The 25,062-nt window shown below is 39.6% G+C and overlaps 1 protein-coding gene across 5 annotated transcripts in view; it reads left to right on the plus strand.

Annotated features, from left to right (window-relative positions):
* The window catches only part of SLAIN1 (SLAIN motif family member 1), a 59,429-nt gene that overhangs the window by 30,407 nt on the left and 3,960 nt on the right, over window positions 1-25,062 (plus strand). Inside the window, exons 1-5 of one of the 5 annotated variants that reach the window (XM_007466791.1) lie at window positions 7,024-7,306; window positions 7,394-7,400; window positions 10,282-10,431; window positions 13,086-13,427; window positions 17,843-17,998. In XM_007466791.1, coding sequence (XP_007466853.1) covers window positions 10,371-10,431; window positions 13,086-13,427; window positions 17,843-17,998 — 559 coding nt within the window. In that variant the 5' untranslated portion in view covers window positions 7,024-7,306; window positions 7,394-7,400; window positions 10,282-10,370. Of the gene's footprint in view, window positions 1-7,023; window positions 7,307-7,393; window positions 7,401-8,894; window positions 9,045-10,281; window positions 10,432-13,085; window positions 13,428-17,842; window positions 17,999-25,062 lie in introns of those variants that run through there. The other 4 variants (XM_007466793.1, XM_007466794.1, XM_007466792.1 and 1 more) reach the window with 4 other exon arrangements.

Here is a 25,062-nt window from a genome sequence, read left to right on the forward strand (position 1 = left end):
AAAGTTAATAGAAGGCATAGCGTTAACACCAATGTAAAAATCTTGGGCAAGAAAGAAAGGGCTACCAAAAAAAAAAAAAAAAAGCCCCTAAAAATACCAATTACATCCAATTAAGGCCTCATCTGCTAGTTCTTTAGCCTTTCTCCTTATATCAGTCCACTGGCATGTGCATGATAGTTGAATCCTCTTTACCTTTTGTGTGTCTGGGAAGAGCAGTATGACCACCTGTTTCAGAGCAGTAGAAGGACCTCCTAGATCCCATATGCTTATTTATCAGGCCGGGGAGAGCTGTGGAGAAATTAATGCTGCTCAGGTTCACCCAGTAAAAATAGTGGATCAGATAAGCTGCAGACCATATGTTACTACTTCAGGGGGCCGGCACGGTTGGAGCCAAGTCAGCAGTGCTTATTACTTCCTATGAACTTACTCCAGAACACCTTTACCGCAGGCTGTGCAGTCAGAGTTTGTAAGAGTGAGCCAATAAAATACTGTCTTTCCTAGAGTTCTTAATTCCCTTGTTTAAGCTTAGTCCAAGCATTTCTGTAGGCTGTAGGTATGTAAAGCTGTAATATAATCACCTAGGAAGTTTATTCTGGAGAGGATGGTTTATGAAAATGGAGGTCTTCCTGCCCCGGTGGTTTGTGGGCTTAGAGCAAAATGCTGTGGTCTGGATACAGCTTCCTGCCAATATAAGGAGAACAGAAAGTATTAAAAGAGCTGATGTCGCCTGTCCTTTGCTGATCCTAAACCACTCTGTAGCTGGTGTTAGTAAAGGGCCGTGTAGTTGAATTCCTCTTATTGTTTGGCTTGGAACTGAGGCCTGCCTACCTGTTGTATAAAAGAAAGAATAAAAGCGGAAGGATTGAATGATTGTTAATCTCTCCTTGCTTCCTTTTCCTTTACTTTCCGGGACTCTGTGGTAAAGAACATCATTGTTTAAGACTCAGAGATATGACTTAGAAGCTTGTGGTTTTGAAGAAACCATATTTCTTAAAAATGTGTCATTTGGGACGTTTGTTTCCTCTGAGATAGCCTTTGGATAAATAAGTGAGAACTGTTGACCTATCCTGGTCAAACTGTTGAAAGTTCAAGGTTCAGTACTTTGCTTCTGAGCTGCTAACAGCTGAGGAAAGATTAAGCCTGTGAAATTGTCTAGATGAGCTATAATGTAAAAAGCATGCCCATCATTTTGAGAAGGCAGGTTAAACGCAAGTGGAAGAGTGGGTCATTTCTGCACTCTCCTTTCTCCCACCTAGCTTCCAGAACATTTTCCCTCAGAATTTAGAAGACGTTTTTGCCCCAACTTGCTGTAACTTTTCAGTAGTTTTCCTTAAAAAATGCTTTGTAGTTTGTGAATACATGGTGTAAACTTTTGTCTTATACTCGCCACAGCCCTGCTTATTACTCTGTGACAAACATACCTTCTCTTCCGATGAGAACGCTGCAACACGAGGATGTTACATTGATCTGCTCCAGATCTGAGAACTAGCATGTGGCAGGATGGAGACTGGAACTCTGGTGTCTAATGTCTTTATTACAGTATGTTATGAAAAATGACAGTAGAGAAGAATGCTATTGGCTATCGTTGTTATGTCTTAACCCTTGACATACCCTTGCAATAGAATTCTAATCCTGTGTATTTATCAGAGGGAATATTACAAAACCTGCATGTATAATAGTCCAAGGGTTGGCAAGTTACGGCCATACCTGGCCTTCTGCCTGTTCTTATATGGCCTCTTTCACATTTTTAAACGGTTGAAAATAATTAAAAGAACAGGCAGACCCATAATTTCTATGATATTCAGCTCTTAGTATATATAAATAAAGTTCTGTTGGGGCATAGCCATATTCATTCATGTATGTATTGTCTGTGGTTGCTTTAATGCTGTGATGGCAGAGTTGGCAGAGTTGAGTGGTGGCAGCAGAGACCATATGACAGCAAAGCCTAAAATGTTTACTGCCTGGCCCTTTACAGAAAATGTTTGCCAACTCTTGTGTTGGCCTGTTGCTGTGACTTTCATCTCTGACTTTTATAGGCATTGAATACAGCCACCTAGCCCTTCCAGACCCACATCTAACTCTTCTTACCGAGATCTTACCCTAGATCTCTAAATTCCCCAGTGGCAAATAACCTTCAATCACTAGGGCTTTTTTTCCCTTATTTATGACAAAGGTGGTGTCACTTTGACATTTCCATGAGGAATATGGCCACCACACTTCAGCTCTCTAAACCTAAACCAGTAGGACATAAATGCCCTTTAGAGAATCATAAAAAGGACACTTGCTAACATCTTCAAGTGTTTTGTTTAGGCTTGCCTGTTGAGATTAGTATTATCACGGAGATATGCTCTCCAGACTCACCTAGGTAATAACCTGTGCTTGTCTCAGTGGTGGGCTGGTCATTACTGTTAATACTTGCCAGGTTCTCTATTCCAGCCTCTGCCTTCTCAGCATGTTTATTGCCTTCTGATCTACAGGTAAGAGGCCACAAAACCCACTTTCATCTCCCGCCACCTCCACTGATCCTCCCCATACCCACTCTTAAACGTTCCTTCCTTAGGCCTCTTCTCTTTTCCTTCTTTACATTCTGCTTGGGTGATTTCACTCATGCCTGCGGTTTCATCTAACACTTACTTGTTGATGTACCCTGATCTCTTTGTCTCTTGCCCTCTTTCCTGAATTCTGACTCCTTATTGGACACGAGCACATAGGCATGTCCTACAGGTATCTCGAATTTAATTCATTTTTTTCTTAAGCATGCTTATCTCATGCCTCCCGTCTTAGCGGATGGCATCTGTGTCTTAGAATCCATGGAGTTAGCTTTGCCTTACTCCTTTTCTCCACTCCCTGTATTCATTGGCTCACCAGATATTTCCACTTCAGCTCAGATGTGGCTTAACATGTTCTCACCAAATGTTCTGCCAGTACTTCAGTTTGGTACCTTGTGGTGTCTCACCAGCTGCACTGTGAAGCCTCCTAACTGGTCCCCCAATCATCAATCTCTACCCAATTAGTCCATCTATATGTCGTCAGAAAATACATACCTGATCATGACTTTCTCCTTCTCAAAGTCAAGACAGTACTTGAATATTAAAGCCTCTGCTATATAAGACGGTGCAGAAATGGATCCTCCCAAGCTCTCCAGCCCTAACCCTTCTCCACATACACCCTATGCTTCAGTCCTGACGTCGGCCATTCCCTGAATATGCACTGCTTGTTCATGCCTCCATGACTTCACATGTGTTATCCAGAATGAATATGTAGAATGGCATTGTACCCTGGGAGATAAGCTCCTCAACCTTCAAGGGCCATGTTAAACATCATGTCTTCTGGCGAAGTCTTTGGATTCCCTCAAAGGTGACCATTTTCCTCACTTTGCGTGCACTTCATGGTGCTGTCATGGCGCTTGGACTCTTGTTACTTGCCTGTCTTTTGCGCTACTGGTCTTTAGAAATTGAAGTGGGAAGGACGGGAGAACAGTAACCATATTTTACACAGCTCAGTATCTGTAGCGTCTGGCACTGGAGAGCCACCATGGTGGGTGTCTACTCAAATGAATAGAAAAATGAATTTTAGAAAAGCAGGTGGGAGCATAGGGGCCAGGCAGATTTCCCAGAATGACTGTGGGAATTGAGCAGGAAAAGAACTCTGTGCTGTGTGTACCTATGGAAGAGATCGCTCCAGGAGACTGACCTTTGTTTTTTTGGTATCTGTTGGTAAATGTTGAATAAAGGAAGGACTCTGGGTGTGGTCTGTAAATGTCGGGTGTCTGAATTATTCTGGAGCACTAGACTCTTTTTTTTTTTTTTTTGGCTCAGGAGTACACAGATAGTTGGCCAGCTCCTCAAAGCAGTTCCTGGTTTAGGGAATGATGGAGAGTATAAATGTGGGTAGCTGAGAAGAGCCACGAGCAAGGAGATACAAAAATATGACTTATGTAGAAGGCAGTTCTGTGAATTTTAGTCAAACAGAACTCAGATTTGCTGTTAATGAGTTTTCATCAGGCTTATTAAAAACTGCAGAAAGAAAACATTTCTAGGGCTGCTTTAGACTGATTTCCTCACACTGCTGGGATCATTCCAACCTTCTGGAGTGATGCTCCAGATCACCTGCTTTGTGAGAGAGACAAGTAACAGGATGTGGGAAATTAGTGAGCCATGGTCTCTGCAAACTGCAGTTTTGACTTTTAGAGTCTTATTCTTGGATGAGAAAGAAAGAAAAAAAAAGATGGGAGAAGTAGAGTAGGGCTTGAACAATTAGGATAACTTCCCATGTCTTAGTCTGTTCAGGCTGCTATATAGCAGAATACCACAGACTGGGTGGCTTATACATGGCAGAAATTTATTGCTCACAGCTCTGGTGGCCGGACGTCCGAGATCAGGTGCCAGCATGGTCTGGTCAAGGCCCTCTCCAGGTTGCAGATTTCTCCCTGTATCTTCACATGGCAGATCTCTCTGGAGCCTCTTTATAAGGCACTTACTCCCATTCAGGGCTCCACCCTCAGGACTTAAGCACCTCCCAAAGGCCCCACCTACTAATACCGTCATCTTTGGGGTTTAGCATTTCAACGTATGAATGTTAGGGGGACACAAAAATATCAGACCACAGCACCTGGTTAGAAGTGTGTCTGTACTGTTAGAAGCCACTAGACAGAGTAAGAGTCCAGCCTTCCAGGACTCACCCAACTCAAACCAACTCAGATGCTACACTGATAGTGGGGTGTACAGAAATTCCACTAAACACACTTTCAGCTGTTTTGTATATGGTTTCTTTGATTTTAAGAAATGTTGGCATCTTAAGAATTTGAGGAAGCTTTGTAGCCTTCTTGCATGGTTTACTGCCAACTAGTGTTCCTGGCACAATCCTTCACTTTAACTGTGCATTGTAGGAACTAGCTCATCTAGGCTGAAGCCTGTTTAATCCGGGTGCATCAGTTACTCTGCACAGGACCTGGCCGTTAGTGATATAAAATTATTTAGCTCTAAACGAGAAGATTCACACACATAAAGTTCAGCAATTTAGCGGTTACTGGGAAGTATTAACGAAGTGCTCCTACAGGTATATTTCTTCACTGGGCCTCAAGCTAGGCCAAAATGTCTAGACTCACCTTTGTCTTCAAAGATATACTAAATTATAGTTATATTAAGTTTAAGAGATTTGGCAAAATCATTTAGATGTCAAGGTAGGAATGGTAGAATGGTTTGAAATAGGGGAGTATTAGTGAACCTGCCAAGATTTTGACCGCATTCAACATTTATCGATTATATTCTATGTGCCACACATTGTATTGGGTACTCAACTGGCTCTGTCTATAACAAGGGGAAAGTGTGAAAATGATTATTTCCAGAATAGAGTGTTGCTTTATTTTGAACTCCTTTAGGTAGATGCAGTACTGTCCTTTTGAGGATTATCACTAAGATTTACATATTAGATCAGTTACTCTTTTTCCTTTTATGTGAATTAAGTCATACTGCATTCTTAAATTAGATTTTGATTATATGCATGGATATATATATATTCAACAAAAATTTGAATATTTATATACTATGAGTGTAGGCAAAGATGATCAAGGCATGGTAGGAGGGTCATGGTTTCTGGGAACTTTTTTGTTAGGAATAATTTTTAGTGTGGAAAATTTTAAAAATTTAGATTCTTTCTTAAACCTATCCCATTACCTATCCTTTATGATTTTTCTTGATATTATCATCACTGGAGCATTTATCAAATTGATTTTTGCAGGGGGGTTATACTTTGCCTAATGTACAAAAAATAGCTTCACAGATATAGTGTAACTTATTTTTTAAGTTAGACAACTTTGAAGGTGTACAAAAAAAATAACCTAGTAGACCATTGGACACTCAGACTAGTTTCTTGCCGAAAGATGAGGCGTCTGTCCACAACTTAGTACTTTGTCACATTTATTTCAATAGAAAATGCATATTAGACAGAAGGTGGCAAAGTTGAAAGTTTAACCAATACCAATTGTATTCTTAACAAGGAAGCTTTAGAAGCACTCTAGATGTGGGAAGTGAGGTATAGGGCATTGGATAAGGGTCCTAGTGAGGTGATCTGGAGTACCTGAGATCTAGTATTGGATGAAAAGCCACTGTGCTACTTCAGAAAGGAAGAGAGCAACACAGTTAAAATAATCAATGACCAGCACAAGCTTGGTAGCGATGCTCAGAGCAAGCTTTCTGCGGGCAGTGTTGGTGGCCGGAACTTGGCTGAGGAATAGATTGTGATAATCTAGTGAGAGATGGCGAGGTCTTGATGAAGGAAGTGGCAGTAGGACCACAGAGAGTGTGCAGACAGAAGTGTTCTGGGAGAGAGTTTAACTTAGGTATTTGGGAATGAAAGCCTTGCCAAGTATGATATGTTTGATCCAAGTTGGAGAAGCCCTGTACTTACCGACAGAACTTCAGAGTAGGAGGATAGGAAAACTCAGCTGTTCAGAAGTTCATCACTCATTTTCTCCTTTATCAGAAGCTGTCTTGCTCCTTTCTTAGGGTCATTTTGATCATCATCAAGCCTCTCAAAAAATTTGACATCCTCGAGTATACAGAAAATCCATTAAATTAATTAAATGGAAAAAACACAATTGCCCTATGAAAAGTTCCTTTTGTTTGTTTTGATCCTCTAGGGAAATGCTTCCTGTTGCAGTTCTTACGGTTCTTTAGCTACACACTGAAGAATAACTAGGGTGCGGTGGTTCCGCTCCCCTCCACTCCTTCTCCACCACAACCTGGGCACTAATATAACATCGTTACTTGGTTAGCTTTTGCCTCTGCAAAAATTCTCCTCCCTCTTCTTAACAGCCTCCATGCCAAAGGACAGTGCAAAGCATTCTTCCTTGCAATAGATGCTAATTGTGTTCTGCGTTGGGATCTTGCTGTCATAGCCACAGTCGCTGTGCCATCGTGTTGGGAGGCCCGGGTCACAGTAGTTACTGTGCAGAGTAATGAATGCTGGTTAGCTGTGATGCGTTGTCGCCTGCATCCGTGGGTGAGAACACGCAGTCACTGCAATTCGCCTGGCGAGTGATCATATTGGTGTAACATAACATCAACTGTTAAGCAAGTCAGCTGTCACAAAGAACTATTGGTTTTTTTTATTTTTTAATATAGAATTTTTAATGAGAAACTTTGAGTTATAGAGATTGAAGGTGTGAGAGGAGCTACCTGGTGTGTGTTGCATATTAACCCCTACTTCTCAGTGTGTTTTGGGATCAGGTTTACATATCTGGTGGTTTAGGGAAGGGGGTGCCAGGTCTGCACGTCTCTGCTCTGGCACAGATGGGGAATTGCGTGTTGGATAAGTGACGTGACTGGTGTCAACTAGGAATGAGGCTTCCTGGCAGTGACCCCTTCGTGAAACTTGTGGATTCTGAAAGCAGAATCACTGTGAATGTAGTTTCCTCAACTAGTTCTTCCATCTGCATAAGGAAAAGGTTATTTCTTCAGTAGTTGTTTGAATGGGATGGTGCTGTTTCTCAAGAATTCTTGCTGAAGTAACAGGAAGCATTTGCTCGTATAAATAACCGTGGTGCTAATATGCAAGGACCTTACCAGTCTTAGGATTGGAGCTTGTTACTTTTTTGCCTGCCCACAGCCCACAGTTTCTTCCTCTCCAACCCCACTGCCCATCTTTGAACACTTTTTAGCTATTTGCTCATTAGCATCTCTCATTAAAAGTGTCCCCGGAGTGCATTTCAAAGCAGTTCTTTTTACACTTGTTTCTTCAAGTTCTGTCGAATTTCCAGCAAATGTAACGAAGTTATTGCTCAAAGTGAAACTTAACCTAATTTATACTTTTCATCTATTCCCTCCTGTCCTGCTTTAGCACATGTCTAAATGATTACTTTTTAGAAAAGTGGATTTTGACTAGCACAGTAATTTGTATGTCATGAAGAGAGAGGAAGTGATTTTAGGTGTGACTTGAAGTTTTTTGTTTTTTGTTTTTTGTTTTTTTTTTTTTTTTTACAATTTAGGGTCTTTTTATGATCCCAAGATCCAAGGGGCTGGTAATTTTGGAGGAGGGAAATATGTTAATTAGGACAGGAGAGATAATGTGCAATTAGATCATCTGCCAATGCAGGTAAAATTCCTTTTTGTTCCTTATTTTACAGTATTAAATTAATAATAGGTATAATCCTACCATTAAAAGTTACCTAAATAACACATGTTCAATGCAGAAAATTTGGAAAACATTTTTTATAAAGAAAAAATCCAGCAGATTATCAGTTACCTCTATGCCTGCCACCTGAAATAACTATCACTAAGTTTTGGTGTATATATACCCTTCTGTGATTTTTGTAGATCATTTTTCCATAAAGCTTGTTTTGGACTCAAGCAGAGATGCAGTAAGATACAGTAGTCATTTTAAGTTTCTTCCATAATCCAAGAACAAGTTTCCATAATAGTTCTTTGATCAACATTTATTAATATTAAATGGGTTGAAAATAAAACTTAGGAAAAAAATAGGACTATGAACAGTTAATATTAAGAACTATTTCCCATAATTCTAAAGATAAGTTTCCTTGAGTTTTTCTTTTGACATTAACATTTTATGTTATTAAAACAGTTAAATTTTTGTGCAGAAATAGAAAACATTCGTAATGAGGAAATTAAAAACAACTTTTCACTGTTATATAGACATACTGACTGTAATCAAGGTGGCACTGAGTGAATGGTTCTTAATGAAGGTAGAAATAGGGCCCTGCTTCACAAATAGCCCGGTTTTACGTATGTTTTCCCTTAGATAAGTGAGAGCCAGTTAAGAATGAAAAGTTGCTTTGTCTCTTCATTTTGTTAACCTCTTCCCTTTCTCCCTCTGACAAGTCAATGTCTGCTTCTGTATAGCTAACCGCTGCTGTTTATTTTCTGCTTCTGTGACAGCTAGCCGATGGCGGAGTCTCTTCCCTTCAAATGTCTCACTGGCTTTTCCTTATAGCCCTGTGGCAAGACTCAGCCCTTATAGCAATGGCATTAATACTCCCAGCTTCTCTAAAACCTCAAATAAAGCAATACTAACACCTGAAAGAACAGGTAATATTTCAACTTCTCGTCTAGCGGCTTGCTTTGTAAATCAGTCACTAAACACAGCTTAAATATCCACCTTTCATTGAAAAGCTTGAGGGTAATCTTACTTATCACAATGGGGAGTCTGCTGCACACTTACTTTGGGTATGACAAAGGCTAGGGTTAATTTGTACTTTAACGTCATTAATCTGCTCTCAGTTGTGTACAGTAGGCAGCCTTCACTCTTGATCAAATGCATATATATATAATTATGTGTTTCCAAATGCATAATGTGCTTTTAAAATTAAATGTTGAACAAAATAAAGGTCTTTATGATTTTCATTATGATTGAAGATTATCAGACTTTTATTATATCTTGCTGTTTAAAAAATTGTTGGTGCTTTTTATTAAGTCAGGGCTGTGTAGAAAGGATAGTCATAGTAGCTTTTTATGAGATGACGGTCTCATAGTTGTCTCAGCATTGGTGATTCCATCCCTGTAATTTTCTCCCTTCAGCCCTTTCTTCCTTGGTTCTCCTATCTCAAGCCATTACTTTCTCACTTTCATGAGTGACTACAAGTCTCCTGTGACGATTCTAAATTATGAAGGTTTTGTATGTGCTTCCCTGTATGGATGTGTGCCTTTTATGTGTGATATTCTTATCCATTTATAGCACTGCTGTTTGTACCTGTTTAAAAAGTGGACCAGATTAAAATTTAGTTTAAAATATATAATCCATTACTACCAGAGACAAGCATGTCTGATTATTCATTGAAAGTGTACAGGATATGTATTCTTATACCATGCCTTTAGATATATACTTAAGCTAATGGGATGCAGATTTAGCATTATTGATTTTTCTTGTCTTACGGTGGTAAAAAAAAAAACATATAACATGAAATCTACTAAAATCTACCTTTTCAACAATTTTTTTAGTGTACAGCAGAGTGGATTTTTGAATTATGAAAAGTGAATTTGAGAAAACAAAACAAGTGGTTTTGTATATATGAATTATGAACACGTGAAGACGTGCATACTGTCTTGCCATTCTCCTGTCATAGTGGTGTGTTGGTTGTTTTTTGGTGACTTAATGAAAACAGGACGAGTATAGATGGATCTTGTTTTTTTTTTAATCCATTCAGCCACTCTGTGCCTTTTGATTGGAGAATGCCTTGAAGTGCTGACTGTTGATATGTGAACTGTAAAGCACATGCAGATAGCAGTTCTTTAGACTAAGTAACAAACACGTTTCCCTTGTTTTTAGGTTACACATCCAGGGGCTCCCCTCTCAGTCCCCAGTCATCCGTAGACAGTGAGCTGAGTACTTCAGAGCTGGAGGATGATTCTATCTCCATGGGATATAAGTTACAGGACCTCACTGATGTTCAGATCATGGCTCGTCTGCAAGAAGAAAGTAGGTTCCTCTTATTTTTTTTTTTAAATTAATTAATTAATTTTTGGCTGCGTTGGGTCTTCTTTTCTGTGCGAGGGCTTTCTCTAGTTGTGGCGAGCGGGGGCCACTCTTCATCGTGGTGCGCGGGCCTCTCACTGTCGCAGCCTCTCTTGTCGCGGAGCACAGGCTCCAGACGCGCAGGCTCAGTAGTTGTGGCTCACGGGCCCAGTTGCTCCGCGGCATGTGGGATCTTTCCAGACCAGGGCTCGAACCCGTGTCTCCTGCATTGGCAGGCAGATTCTCAACCACTGCGCCACCGGGGAAGCCCCGGTTCCTCCTTTTAAACTAGAAAACGTTTTAAACTAGAGGCTTCTACTTGAAATCTAAGGGGGTGGGGAGGTTTCAGGCATTTCTCCCCAGGTAATGGGCAAACAATTCTATTCTTTCTCTCATCCCATCCTACTTTGTAGGTGGCGCAATTAAATGTTTCTCACAGTGTCATGACCATTGTAAAATATTAGGACATACTCTGGGCAAAATACATTGATGTAAATCACCACCAGTGTAGCCACTGTGGAAACAGTTTGCCAGTTTCTTAGAGAACTAAACATGTGGTTTCCATAAGGCCCAGCACATTGTATTCTTGGGCATTTATTCCCAGGGCAATGGAAACTTGTGTTCAGAAACACAGAAACCTGTATATGAATGTTCATAGCACTTTATTTATAATAATAGCCAAAAACCAGAATGAGTTCAGATGTCCTTCAGTAGGTGAGTGGTTAATCAAGCTGGGGGTACCTCCATACTGTGGAGTACTACTCAGCAAGAAAAAAGAGTAAATTTTGATAGACATTACCATCTTGGATGAATCTCCAGGGAATTATGCTGAGTGAAAAAGATGATCTCAGGAGATTTCATACTGTATAATTCCATTTATATAACATTTTGGAATGACAACATTTTAGAAATGGATGACAGATTAGTGGTTGCCAGGGCTTAGGGATAGGGCGTGGGCTCTCAGGAGGGAGGTAGATGTGGTTATAAAGGCGCAACACGAATGATTTAGGGAGCTGCTCTGTTTTTGACTGTGGTGGTAGGTATATGATCCTACAGGTGATAAAATTGTATAGAATTTAATACTAACACATGTACACATATAAAAGTAATACTGGAGAATCTAAATCAGATGGGTTTATATAAGTGCCGATATCATAGTTGTCCTGTTATTCTATGATTTTGCAAAATGATACCATCGAGGGAAACTGGACAGAGTACACAGAAGATCTCTATTATTCCCAGAACTGCATGTGAGTGTGTAGTTATCTTAATAAAAATTCAATTAAACATGCATTAATGCATTCTCAGATGTAAATTATTAGATATAGAATGGTTAAACAACAAGGTTCTACTGTATGGCACAGGGAACTAAATATAGTATCCTGAGACAAACCATAATGGAAAAGAATATAAAAAATGATGTGTATATATATATATATATATATATATATATATGTATAACTGAATAACTGCTGTACAGCAGAAATTAACAAAACATGGTAAGTCAACTATACTTCCATAAAAACTGTACTTCTCAAGATACATAGTTATTGAAGGAGAGATAATTGGAAATGTTATTTCCAATAACACTGAGTTATTACTGGTTCTGCAATAAGTTTACAACAATTAATCAGAGGGTGAACTACTTCAAGGGTATTAATGGTATCAAAAGGCAAAGAAGGTGTAGATCACAGAACTAGGCTAAGCTTATTTTGGGATTATCTTCTGAGGCCAACATAAGTAGAAACAGCCAAGTATCATTTAAGCATAACAATTTCCTGCTTTCAGAATTGGGCAAGGCTACTATGAGAACGATTGTAATGCTTATGCAAGATTTAATAAGATACATTTTGAGAGGAAAAACGATTATTTTACATTGTTATTTAGTAACAGTACACTAACAGTAACTCTTTCTAAAAAAATGTATGGCTGAAAGATTGGATGTCAGTCTCGGAAGTTAAGTAGTCAGTCAGGCATAGACTACTTTAAAAAAAGTTGTGGGTTGGGCTTCCCTGGTGGTGCAGTGGTTGAGAGTCCGCCTGCCGATGCAGGGGACGCGGGTTTGTGCCCCGGTCCGGGAAGATCCCACATGCCGCGGAGCGGCTGGACCCGTGAGCCATGGCCGCTGGGCCTGTGCCTCCGGAGCCTGTGCTCCGCAATGGGAGAGGCCACAACAGTGAGAGGCCTGCGTACCGCAAAAAAAAAAAAAAAAAAAAAAAAAAAAGGTGTGGGTTCGCAACGAGATAACTAGAAGCTTCCAGATGATGATGAATAGTGTCTCCAAAGTAGCCTTCCTAAGTATCTCTCCAGATTCCAGAGGGAATGGCTCAGGGAAATCGACAGATACTGATTGATGAACTGTAGCGGTATATTTAATCTTCACTGGAATTGGGGCAATCTTTTTCCAGAACAGAATAGTCCAGTATTAGCTGTCTGTTTGGTAGGTAAACGTGTCTGTTTTCTTGGGATTTAATAAACTAAGAACGAGATAGTGGGTCTCCACTTGAATCACTTGCTTGACACAAATTTCCCTCAAATATTTGATGAATTGGAACTTAATAATTAAGCCAGATTGAAATGCCTCATAAGGTAAAATACCAGTCCCTGTTGTTCCGTAGGTCTCAGGCAAGATTATGCTTCTACTTCAGCATCTGTGTCGAGACCTAGTTCCAGTGTGTCACTGAATTCAGGAAAAAAAGGGACATGCAGTGATCAAGAATACGATCGATTCAGCCTGGAGGACGAGGAGGAATTTGATCACCTGCCACCACCTCAGCCTCGTCTTCCAAGATGCTCACCTTTCCAAAGAGGAATCCCCCATTCACAGACTTTCTCCAGCATTCGGGAGTGTAGGAGGAGCCCCGGGTCCCAGTATTTTCCTTCGAATAATTACCAGCAGCAACAGTATTATTCACCTCAAGCCCAAACTCCAGATCAGCAACCAAATAGGACCAATGGAGGTAAGTTGTATGCACCTTTGGTATTCGATGTGCTTTGATCTTTCATACGTGGTCAAGAAATGGTTTTAAGGTCAATATAAATAACTGGTAAATGTTTCCAAGACTTATTAAGTACATCCTTAAGACCTTATCAGTTTGGTTGGTGTACATTTAAATCTATAATTGACCAGCTTCTGATTATGTGTCCCAGATTTATAGCTTCAGGAAAACCATTGTGAGGTACCAGACTGAGTCAGAAATGGGGGAGCATCTTCGTGTTGTGGCTGGTAAAGCTGTAGGACAGCAGGGCTGTGGAAGTTGAGGAGTTCCTAGTTCCATGGAGTCGGAGGCACGGAGCCGCATCTTCTCTCATCTTTCTTAAAACCCCCCATCTCTGACGGCCTGCTCCTAGCCCAGAGTGATGGATGGGAAGTGTGGACCCTGGTGCTTGGAGAGGATGCTGCTGTGCACATCGAGATTTAGGGGAAGTTTGGGATGTGTCTTTCCCTCTGGTGTCCTGACATCTAGAATTAAGATCTGTGCAGCAGTGGGACTATGGAAGCTGATATTTGGCGTGGTAACAGCAAGTTGATTTGTCCTGATGGCAGCACAGTGGGTTGGAATATGTGTCGTTCTTTTTTTGTAATTTTTTCTATTTCCCTCTTCATCATTTATCTTCCTTCCCCACTCCCAGGAGTTATAGATCTTGACTTACAAGAACTATAGGGAGAATAATCATGTGATGTTCTAAGCCTGGTATGTTTTTGCACTGATGATCAGTGTGACCCTCATACACAAAGCCTGTAGAGTATGGAGAAACCAACCATATTTATAGAGTTATAGCTTTTAATTATTATACAGCAGCATTTTCTCAAACCTGGGCTCAGAAATGATCCAACAAATTATTTTAAAATATTGCAAGGCCAAATACAAATCATACTAGTCATCACCTGCTATCATGTACTTAGTGTTTACTTTTTCTTCCTCTGCACTTGTATTACTCATGCTAATTGAGAGACCATTTGAAAATATTTAAGGTTTTATAGTCAGAACTTCTCTCTTTTTTAATACCTTCAGATTTCAAATTTAAAAGAAAACAGTGGCAGGTAAAGTGACTGCCACTAGTGAGTAATTTATTAAAGCCCGTAATATCGAAGACAATATTTTATGTGCTTAACGAAAATTACGGCATTATTAAAACGGCGGGAGAGGGCACCGAGTTGTTTCTGCAAAGGCTTTTTTTGTCAAGTGTCTTAGAGCATCACATCCTGCCTGTCAAGCAGATGCTCCCTCTGCATCTTGATTAGCTGTCAGTGGGATCATTGTCCTACCTTAGAAAAGTGTATTAACTTACATTCAACATCATTATGAAAAGGGTTAGGTGTCCCTAAATCTGTGTTATGATGGTTCCTGTTAGGAAAGTGGAAATATTTCTTAGCCTGGTGTCTGACTGTGGTAGTTTTATTTCTCTAAAAGGTCAGGTCTCCACACGCAAAGGAAAATGGAATACAACAGCAGTTCTCTGGATTGAACTTCTGACTAATTACCTTAATGGCTGAGTACACAGGCTCTGAAGGCCAGTACGTGCTGAGTTCCCCTCCTAGCCTACCACTTATACCTTTCCCAGGCTTCTCATGCCTCTGAGCTCTCACTTATTTGGCTACAAAATGTAAACAAATAATATCCCTTTCTTACAAAACTTAGGTATAATTGGACATCAAATCATCTAGTACACGTTCTCCTTTATGTAACATGTAATCCTTTAACCTAAGTTTGTCATAAGGAATAAATGAAATAATGACCATCCCATTGCCTGGAGTAAAAACGCTGGAAAAGTTCAAAGTGCTGAAAAAGTAAAGGTGGCCTCCCCAACCCCACTGTTTTTTTAAACTTTTATTAACGTGGCTCAGATATCTGAGCCTTCATTTGCTACCAGAGGATTATTTGAACAAAATTGTGGAATGAGAGTCGTAACTTTGAAACCAATCTCTCAAATATTTTTCTAAATTACTAAAATAATATGGATAGAAGAAAATAAATAAAATAGAAGTGCGTGTTAATATTTCCTACTTCCATAGCTCCTACATTGCCTGGTTTCCAAAGGGATGGCTCTTGAAAGTTCTTGCTATATTTCTGGGGATCATAGGATTAAAAGAAGCATACAGCAGTCCACTCTTTTTTTTTTTTTTTTTTTTTTTGCGGTACACGGGCCTCCCACTGTTGTGGCCTCTCCCGTTGGGGAGCACAGGCTCCGGATGCACAGGCTCAGCGGCCATGGCTCACGGGCCCAGCCGCTCTGCGGCACGTGGGATCTTCCCGGACCGGGGCACGAACCCGTGTCCCCTGCATCGGCAGGCGGACTCTCAACCACTGCGCCACCAGGGACGACCCCCGCAGTCCACTCTTACCTGTGACTTCAGTTACCCATGGCCAACTGCAGTCTGAAAATGTTAAATTACAGAAATAAACAATTCGTAAGTTTTAAACTGTGCATTGTCATGAGTCGTATGAGGAAATCTGTGCCTTCCTGCTCTGTCCTACCTGGGACGTGAATCATCCCTTGGTCCTGTGTATCCACGCTGTGTGTGCTTCCTGCCTGTCAGCGCCTGTATAGGAAGAACATTGTATATATAAGGTTCTGTACTATGGATGGCTACAGGCACCTGCTGAGGGTCTTGGGATGTATCCCCTGCCCATAAGGTGGGGCAGGGTAGGGCTACTGTATTTGGATAGTTTGCCAGGTATAAGTGATTAAAGCTTGCAGAACATTTGCTAACTGTGATTTTTAGGGTATGGCAGGGGTTATCAGTGGCATGGTGTAATCAGTGTTAGCCTGAGGACCTCCCCTGAACCCTGTATTTACTGCAAGTCTAGATTTAGATGTTTGGTGGGTAGCTGGCTACTGCCTTTATTCCTTAAAGGATTCCTAAAGATTGATAGCAGAAGAAAAGATTGAGAAACAATGGTCTAGACTATAACCCCACTGAGAGTCGGGAACTCCCTTGTCTAACACACTGTATAGTATATATACACAGGAAATACTAGTTCATTCATTCATTCCACAAAGTGGGGAAGGGTGTCCAAGTGAAAGGACCAGCACACTCACGGGTACAAGAGAGTGTGAAGTATTTGGAAATTCCGTTCTCCAGTGTGCTTGGCAAGTAGGCTGTGTGGCGAGGGCAGCAGCAGATGAGGCTAGAGGTGGCTGCAGAGCCTGTATCTTAGAAGGATCTTGTCTCAGCCCAGGAGCTTGGGCTTTCAGAGGAAGGGGAGGGAGAGTGATTGGAGGGTTTTTAGCAAGTGGCTGGCTAGAAGTCACTGGCTGTATGGAAGATGGGGAGGAACAAGACAGGGTGTACAGAGACCAATTAAGAGGAAAATTTTGTGAAAATGTGGATGACAACGAGGTCTAAACGAGGTGGTAGTGGGAGATTTGTTAAATATTTATGAGGCAGAATTGAGAGGACTTGGGAGTCGAGGGTGAAGAAGGGAGGTGAAACTTGGAAGACTCCGCCGCATTTTGGATTAGGTGACTTGATGAGTAGGGCTATAATCAAGGGATCTAAGTGATGCAGAAGGAGCTGTGTGTGAAGGGGAGAAAAATGAATCTGGTTTTGTACTTGAATGGGTTTTTACTGAGTATTCAGATGTATCCTTTGTTTTCTGAGCTTGAGTGACCTGATATGTGTACTTTAGTTTGGTGGGGGTTGGGGGGTGTATTAAAAAGAAAACTGTCTACATGGTAGAGTTGCCCTCTTGTGGCTGAATTCAAATCTCAGCAGCACTGAGGTCTGTGCGTGACTGACTCTCTGCTGCCCCTTAGTGGCGGAAGATGTACTCAGCAAGGAAAAAGAAAGGGAAGCATTTTTTCAAGTCTCCAAAGGTTTGGTGGTGTACTCATGCCCCTTAAAACTTTCCAGAAGTTAATGTGGTCATGTTGATGTGATGAGTGGATATGTCAAAACATCTCAAGTTAGAATTTTAAGAATTTCTTCCTTTTTTGATATGCTAGCAAAAGATTCAGTAATTGCTGTTTTGACACTTCTAGGTTTTTTTTTATTATTATTATTAACATGTAACAATTCCTAGCTTTTTTTTTTTTTTAAACTATAAGATTATTTTTTATCCTCACTTCGATTCAGTTTTATCCACTTATTGTATAGGAACAAACAGCTAATTGATTACCTAATTCCTCCCTCTTTTTATAGAACAAGTGCTTTCCTTTAGCAGTCTGTTTGGTGGAACCTTTCTGGAGACATGGAGTGTGTTTGTCTCTACCGGGGGTAATTAATTAGCTTGCTAGAGTTCATAACACACGTGATAATTTCTGTCTGTCATTGAACAAGACATGATTTCTATTTGTATTTAATTTTGAAAGCTAGTGTTTTAATTGGCATAAAAGTTGTGATTTTTAACTTAGTAAAATTCTTTTCTAGATAAACTCCGAAGAAGTATGCCTAATCTAGCTCGGATGCCAAGTACAACCGCTGTTAGTAGCAATGGTAGTTCTCCAGTCACCGTGCGGAATAGTCAGAGTTTTGACTCAAGCTTGCATGGAGCTGCAAATGGAATTTCAAGAATACAGTCTTGTAGTACGTATGACAATATTTTTGTATGTAATTTTAATTAGTTGTAACACCATTAGGAAAATCTTACTATTTCGTTTCTTTCTCTTAAGAACACTACAGGAAACTTTTCTCCTTATGACACTTTTTTGTCTTTCGCCATGATAATTGAGTGGTATTTTCACTGGTGCCTATGTCACCAATTAATAATTAGTAAATTATATGCAATCCTTTATACCCAGGGATAGCAGTAGAAGCACTAAATGGTGATTGATTTGTTTACTCATCATACAAAAATGTTTTCTTTGCAGATCTGCCTCTTTTTAGCTGTGTACTTGATACATTTACTCTGAGGAAAGCACACTTATTCTGTCTAGCTGTTACTTTGGTCTTGTTTTTCATCCAGTCCAGAGCTTTCCCCTGGCAAATGAAGTTCTATTTTAGTGTGTCTAAAATTCCATATAGATGTGTTAGCGTACGGTATTTGTCTCTCTTTCAGACTTACTTCACTCTGTATGACAGACTCTAGGTCTATCCACCTCATTACAAATAGCTCAATTTTGTTTCTTTTTATGGCTGAGTAATATTCCATTGTATATATGTGCCATATCTTCTTTATCCATTCATCTGATGATGGACACTTAGGTTGTTTCTATCTCTGGGCTATTGCAATGAACATTTTGGTACATGACTCTTTTTGAATTACACTTTTCTCAGGGTATATGCCCAGTAGTGGGATTGCTGGGTCACACGGTAGTTCTATTTGTAGTTTTTTAAGGAACCTCCATACAGTTCTCCAGAGTGGCTGTATCAATTTACATTCCCACCAGCAGTCCAAGAGGGTTCCCTTTTCTCCACACCCTCTCCAGCATTTATTGTTTCTAGATTTTTTGATGATGGCCATCCTGACTGGTGTGAGATGATATCTCATTGTAGTTTTGATTTGCATTTCTCTAGTGATTAATGAAGTTGAGCATTCTTTCATGTGGTTGTTGGCAGTGTGTATATCTTCTTTGGGGAAATGTCTATTTAGGTCTTCTGCCCATTTTTGGATTGCGGTGTTTGTTTTTTTTGTTATTGAGCTGCATGAGCTGCTTGTAAATTTTGGAAATTAATCCTTTGTCAGTTGCTTCACTTGCAAATATTTTCTCCCATTCTGAGGGTTGTCTTTTGGTCTTGTTTATGGTTTCCTTTGCTGTGCAAAAGGTTTGAAGATTCATTAGGTCCCATTTGTTTATTATTTTTGTTTTTCTTTCCGTTTCTCTAGGAGGTGGGTCAAAAAGGAACTTGCTGTGAATTATGTCAGAGTGTTCTGCCTATGTTTTCCTCGAAGAGTTTGATAGTTTCTGGCCTTACATTTAGGTCTTTAATCCATTTTGAGCTTATTTTTGTGTGCGGTATTAGGGAGGGATCTAATCTCATACTTTTACAAGTATCTGTCCAGTTTTCCCAGCACCACTTATTGAAGAGGCTGTCCTTTCTCCACTGTACATTCCTGCCTCCTTTATCAAAGATAAGGTGACCATATGTGCGTGGGTTTATCTCTGGGCTTTCCTGTTCCATTGATCTATCTTTCTGTTTTTGTGCCAGTACCATACTGTCTTGATTACTGTAGCTTTGCAGTATAGTCTGAAGTCAGGGAGCCTGATTTCTCCAGCTCCGTTTTTCATTCTCAAGATTGCTTTGGTTATTCGGGGTCTTTTGTGTTTCCATACAAATTGTGAATTCTTTTGTTCTAGTTCTGTGAAAAATGCCAGTGGTAGTATGATAGGGATTGCATTGAATCTGTAGATTGCTTTGGGTAGTAGAGTCATTTTCACAATGTTGATTCTTCCAGTCCAAGAACATGGTATATTTCTCCATCTATTTATATCATCTTTGATTTCTTTCATCAGTGTCTTATAATTTTCTGCATAGAGGTGTTTTGTCTCCTTAGGTAGGTTTATTCCTAGATATTTTATTCTCTTTGTTGCAATGGTAAATGAGAGTGTGTTCTTGATTTCACTTTCAGATTTTTCATCATTAGTGTATAGGAATGCCAGAGATTTCTGTGCATTAATTTTTTACCCTGCTACTTTACCAAATTCATTGATTAGCTCTAGTAGTTTTCTGGCAGCATCTTTAGGATTCGGTATATATAGTATCATGTCATCTGCAAACAGTGACAGCTTTACTTCTTTTCCGATTTGGATTCCTTTTATTTCCTTTTCTTCTCTGATTGCTGTGGCTAAAACTTTCAAAACTATGTTGAATAAGAGTGGTGAGAGTGGGCAAACTTGTCTTGTTCCTGATCTTAGTGGAAATGCTTTCAGTATTTCACCATTGAGGACAATGTTGGCTGTGGGTTTGTCATATATGGCCTTTATTATGTTGAGGAAAGTTCCCTCTATGCCTACTTTCTGCAGGGTTTTTATCATAAATAGGTGTTGAATTTTGTCAAAAGCTTTCTCTGCATCTACTTAGATGATCGTTTGGTTTTTCTCCTTCAGCTGGTTGATATGGTGTATCACATTGATTGATTTCCATATATTGAAGAAGCCTTGCATTCCTGGAATAAACCCCACTTGATCATGGTGTATGATCCTTTAATGTGCTGTTGGATTCTGTTTGTTAGTATTTTGTTGAGGATTTTTGCATCTATGTTCATCAGTGATATTGGCCTGTAGTTTTCTTTCTTTGTGACATCCTTGTCTGGTTTTGGTATCAAGGTGATGGTGGCCTCGTAGAATGAATTTGGGAAGGTTCCTCCCTCTGCTATATTTTGGAGGAGTTTGAGAAGAATAGGTGTTAGCTCTTCTGTAAATGTTTGATAGAATTCGCCTGTGAAGCCATCTGGTCCTGGGCTTTTGTTTGTTGGAAGATTTTTAATCACAATTTCAATTTCAGTGTTTGTGATTGGTCTGTTCATATTTTCTATTTCTTCCTGATTCAGTCTTGGCACGTTGTGCCTTTCTAAGAATTTGTCCATTTCTTCCAGGTTGTCCGTTTTATTGGCATAGAGTTGCTTTGAGTAATCTCTCATGATCCTTTGTATTTCTGCAGTGTCAGTTGTTACGTCTCCTTTTTCATTTCTAAATCTATTGATTTGAGTTTTCTCCCTTTTTTCTTGATGAGTCTGGCTAATGGTTTATCAATTTTGTTTATCTTCTCAAAGAACCAGCTTTTAGTTTTATTGATCTTTGCTATCGTTTCCTTCATTTCTTTCTCATTTATTTCTGTTCTGATCTTTATGGTTTCTGTCCTTCTGCTAACTTTAGGGGTTTTTTGTTCTTCTTTCTCTAATTGCTTTAGGTGCAAGATTAGGTTGTTTATTCGAGATGTTTCCTGTTTCTTAAGGTGGGCTTGTATTGCTATAAACTTTTCTCTTAGAACTGCTTTTGCTGCATCCCATAGGTTTTGGGTCGTTGTGTCTCCATTGTCATTTGTTTCTAGCTATTTTTTGATTTCCTCTTTGATTTCTTCAGTGATCACTTTGTTATTAAGTAGTGTATTGTTTAGCCTCCATGTGTTTGTATTTTTTACAGATCTTTTCCTGTAATTGATATCTAGTCTCGTAGCGTTGTGATCGGAAAAGATACTTGATATAATTTCAATTTTCTTAAATTTACCAAGGCTTGATTTGTGCTCCGAGATATGATCTATTCTGGAGAATGTTCCATGAGCACTTGAGAAAAATGTGTATTCTGTTGTTTTTGGATGGAGTGTCCTATAAATATCAATTAAGTCCATCTTGTTTAATGTATCATTTAAAGCTTGGGTTTCCTTATTTATTTTCATTTTGGATGATCTGTCCATTGGTGAAAGTAGGGTGTTAAAGTCCCCAACTATGTATGTGTTACTGTCGATTTCCCCTTTTATGGCTGTTAGTTTTTGCGTGATGTATTGAGGTGCTCCTATGTTGGGTGCATAAATATTTACAATTGTTATATCTTCTTCTTGGATCGATCCCTTGATCATTATGTAGTGTCCTTCTTTGTCTCTTCTAATAGTCTTTATTTTAAAGTCTATTTTGTCTGATATGAGAATTGCTACTCCAGCTTTCTTTTGGTTTCCATTTGCATGGAATATCTTTTTCCATCCCCTTACTTTCAGTCTGTATGTGTCTCTAGGTCTGAAGTGGGTCTCTTGTAGACAGCATATATATGGGTCTTGTTTTTGTATCCATTCAGCCAATCTGTGTCTTTTGGTGGGAGCATTTAGTCCATTTACATTTAAGGTAATTATCGATATGTATGTTCCTATTCCCATTTTCTAAATTGTTTTGGGTTCGTTATTATAGGACTTTTCCTTTCTTGTGTTTCTTGCCTAGAGAAATTCCTTTAGCAGTTGTTGTAGAGCTGGTTTGGTGGTGCTGAACTCTCTCAGCTTTTGCTTGTCTGTAAAGGTTTTAATTTCTCCATGAAATCTGAATGAGATGCTCGCTGGGTGGAGTAATCTTGGTTGTAGGTTTTTCTCCATCACTTTCAATATGTCCTGCCAGTCCCTTCTGGCTTGCAGAGTTTCTGCTGAAAGATCAGCTGTTAACCTTATGGGGATTCCCTTGTGTGTTATTTTTCCCTTGCTTCTTTTAATATGCTTTCTTTGTGTTTAATTTTTGACAGTTTGATTAATATGTGTCTTGGCGTATTTCTCCTTGGATTTATCCTGTATGGGACTCTCTGTGCTTCCTGGACTTGATTAACGATTTCCTTTCCCATATTAGGGAAGTTTTCAACTATAATCTCTTCAAATATTTTCTCAGTCCCTTTCTTTTTCTCTTCTTCTTCTGGAACCCCTATAATTCGAATGTTGGTGCGTTTAATGTTGTCCCAGAGGTCTCTGAGACTGTCCTCAGTTCTTTTCGTTCTTTTTTCTTTATTCTGCTCTGCAGTAGTTATTTCCACTATTTTATCTTCCAGGTCACTTATCCCTTCTTCTGCCTCAGTTATTCTGCTGTTGATTCCCATCTAGAGTATTTTTCATTTCATTTATTGTGTTGTTCATCATTGTTTGTTTCATCTTTATTCTTCTAGGTCCTTGTTAACTGCTTCTTGCATTTTGTCCATTCTATTTCCAAGATTTTGGATCATCTTTACTATCATTATTCTGAACTCTTTTTCAGGTAGACTGCCTATTTCCTCTTCATTTGTTAGGTCTGGTGGGTTTTTATCTTGCTCCTTCATCTGCTGTGTGTTTTTCTGTCTTCTCATTTTGCTTATCTTACTGTGATTGGGTTCACCTTTTTGCAGGCTGCAAGTTCGTAGCTCCCGTTGTTTTTGATGTCTGTCTCCAGTGGCTAAGGTTGGTTCAGTGGGTTGTGTAGGCTTCCTGGTGGAGGGGACTAGTGGCTGTGTTGTGGTGTATGAGGCTAGATCTTGTCTCTCTAGTGGGCAGGTCCACGTCTGGTGGTGTGTTTTGGGGTGTCTGTGGACTTATTATGATTTTAGGCAGCCTCTCTGCTAGTGGGTGGGGTTGTGTTCCTGTTTTGCTATATGGTTGGCATAGGTTGTCCAGCACTGTAGCTTGCTGGTCGTTGAGTGAAGCTGGGTGCTGGTGTTGAGATGGAGATCTCTGGCCGTTTGATATTATGTGGAGCTGGGATGTGTCTTGTGGACCAGTGTCCTGAACTTGGCTCTCCCACCTCAGAGGCACAGCACTGACTCCTGGCTGCAGCACCAAGAGCCTTTCATCCACACGGCAAGTTCAGATTTTGTTGCCGCTTGATCTTTCATTCAGTCTTAAATTGTATCTGCTCTTTGAGGAGGGTCTCCTGTGGAGGCAGGAGTGGCTGTGTGTGGCTCAGTGCAGGGGCAAGGACACAGGCCTTTAAAATGTTTTTTATAAATAGTATCTTTTTCAAATTTTAGTTTCTACTAGTTGGCTGGTATTTAGAAATACAATTGATTTTTGTATTTTGAAATTGTATTCAGCAGCTTTGCTCATAACTTCATTTATCCTAATAGTTATAAGTTTGGAATATACCCCTAACGTAATGCATCTGAACACCAACGCATATTCAAGAATGTTCCTAAAACCCCAAACTTTTCATCATCAGGAGAATGGATTTTAACGTTCATTCAATGCAATACCCATAGCAATGCAAATATGGATGAATCTCAGAAACATAATATTGAGTCAAAGAAGCCAAAGAAGAGAACATACTGTATAATTCCATTTACATGAAGTTCAACATAGGAATAACTAGTCTGTGGTGATAAAAGTGCAAATAACAGTCACTTTGGGGGAGTACTGACTGGGAGAGGGTATGTGAGAGCCTGCTGTGGTGCTGGCAGTGTTTCACATCTTGTTGTGGATACGGTTACACGCGTGTGTTCACTTCAAAATTTCATTCTGGTCTAGGCTTAACATTTAGGTACTTTATGCATATTTTGTTTCAGAAGAAATTGGGCCGAATTCACCTGTTGAGTTTTTTTTTTAAATTAAGACTTTGTTTTTGAGCAGTTTGAGGTTTACAGACAAATTGAGCGAGAGGTACAGAGTTCCCATATATCCCCGCATGTCCCCCTTGCCCTCCTCCAGTTTCCTCTGTTATTAACATCTTGCATTAGTGGGGTATGTTTGTTACAGTCGATAAGCCAATATGTTGGCACATTCTCAGTTAGAAGCTACTAAATTAAGGAATTTTAGAATTGGCTGGAAAGGATCTTAGAGATGACTTGCCAGCCAACACAAGTTTACTGTGTCCCTAAAGCTTGATGGAAACAGAACTATAGCAGAATCTTAGAGACCTCACTTTTCATCGAATTTTTTGGCTACTGTACACATACATCAGCATTCCTACATATGGATTTCACCTAATGTATGCTTGAACAAAGCTAATTTAAGGAAATACTTTCAAGAGATATTAAATAAAACCATAGACGTTTTTGGTCTTTCTCCTCACTTTTTATCAAAGAGATATCTATTGTATATTCTGTGCTTAAGTTCAAAATCAGTTAAACTGTTTTAGAAAACGGGGTCTGTTTGTGTTAACCGCATCACAAGTGTACTAGGCAGCAAAGGCTAGAGTGGTTAGTAAACAACAGGTAATGTATGTATAAGTTTATGTTAAATTTGTGATTCAGTTTTTTCCTTGGAGAAAAGGGTTTATA

The sequence above is a fragment of the Lipotes vexillifer genome, unplaced genomic scaffold (genome assembly GCF_000442215.2).
Source record: "Lipotes vexillifer unplaced genomic scaffold, Lipotes_vexillifer_v1.1 scaffold19, whole genome shotgun sequence".
NCBI classification, from domain to species: Eukaryota; Metazoa; Chordata; class Mammalia; order Artiodactyla; family Lipotidae; genus Lipotes; species Lipotes vexillifer.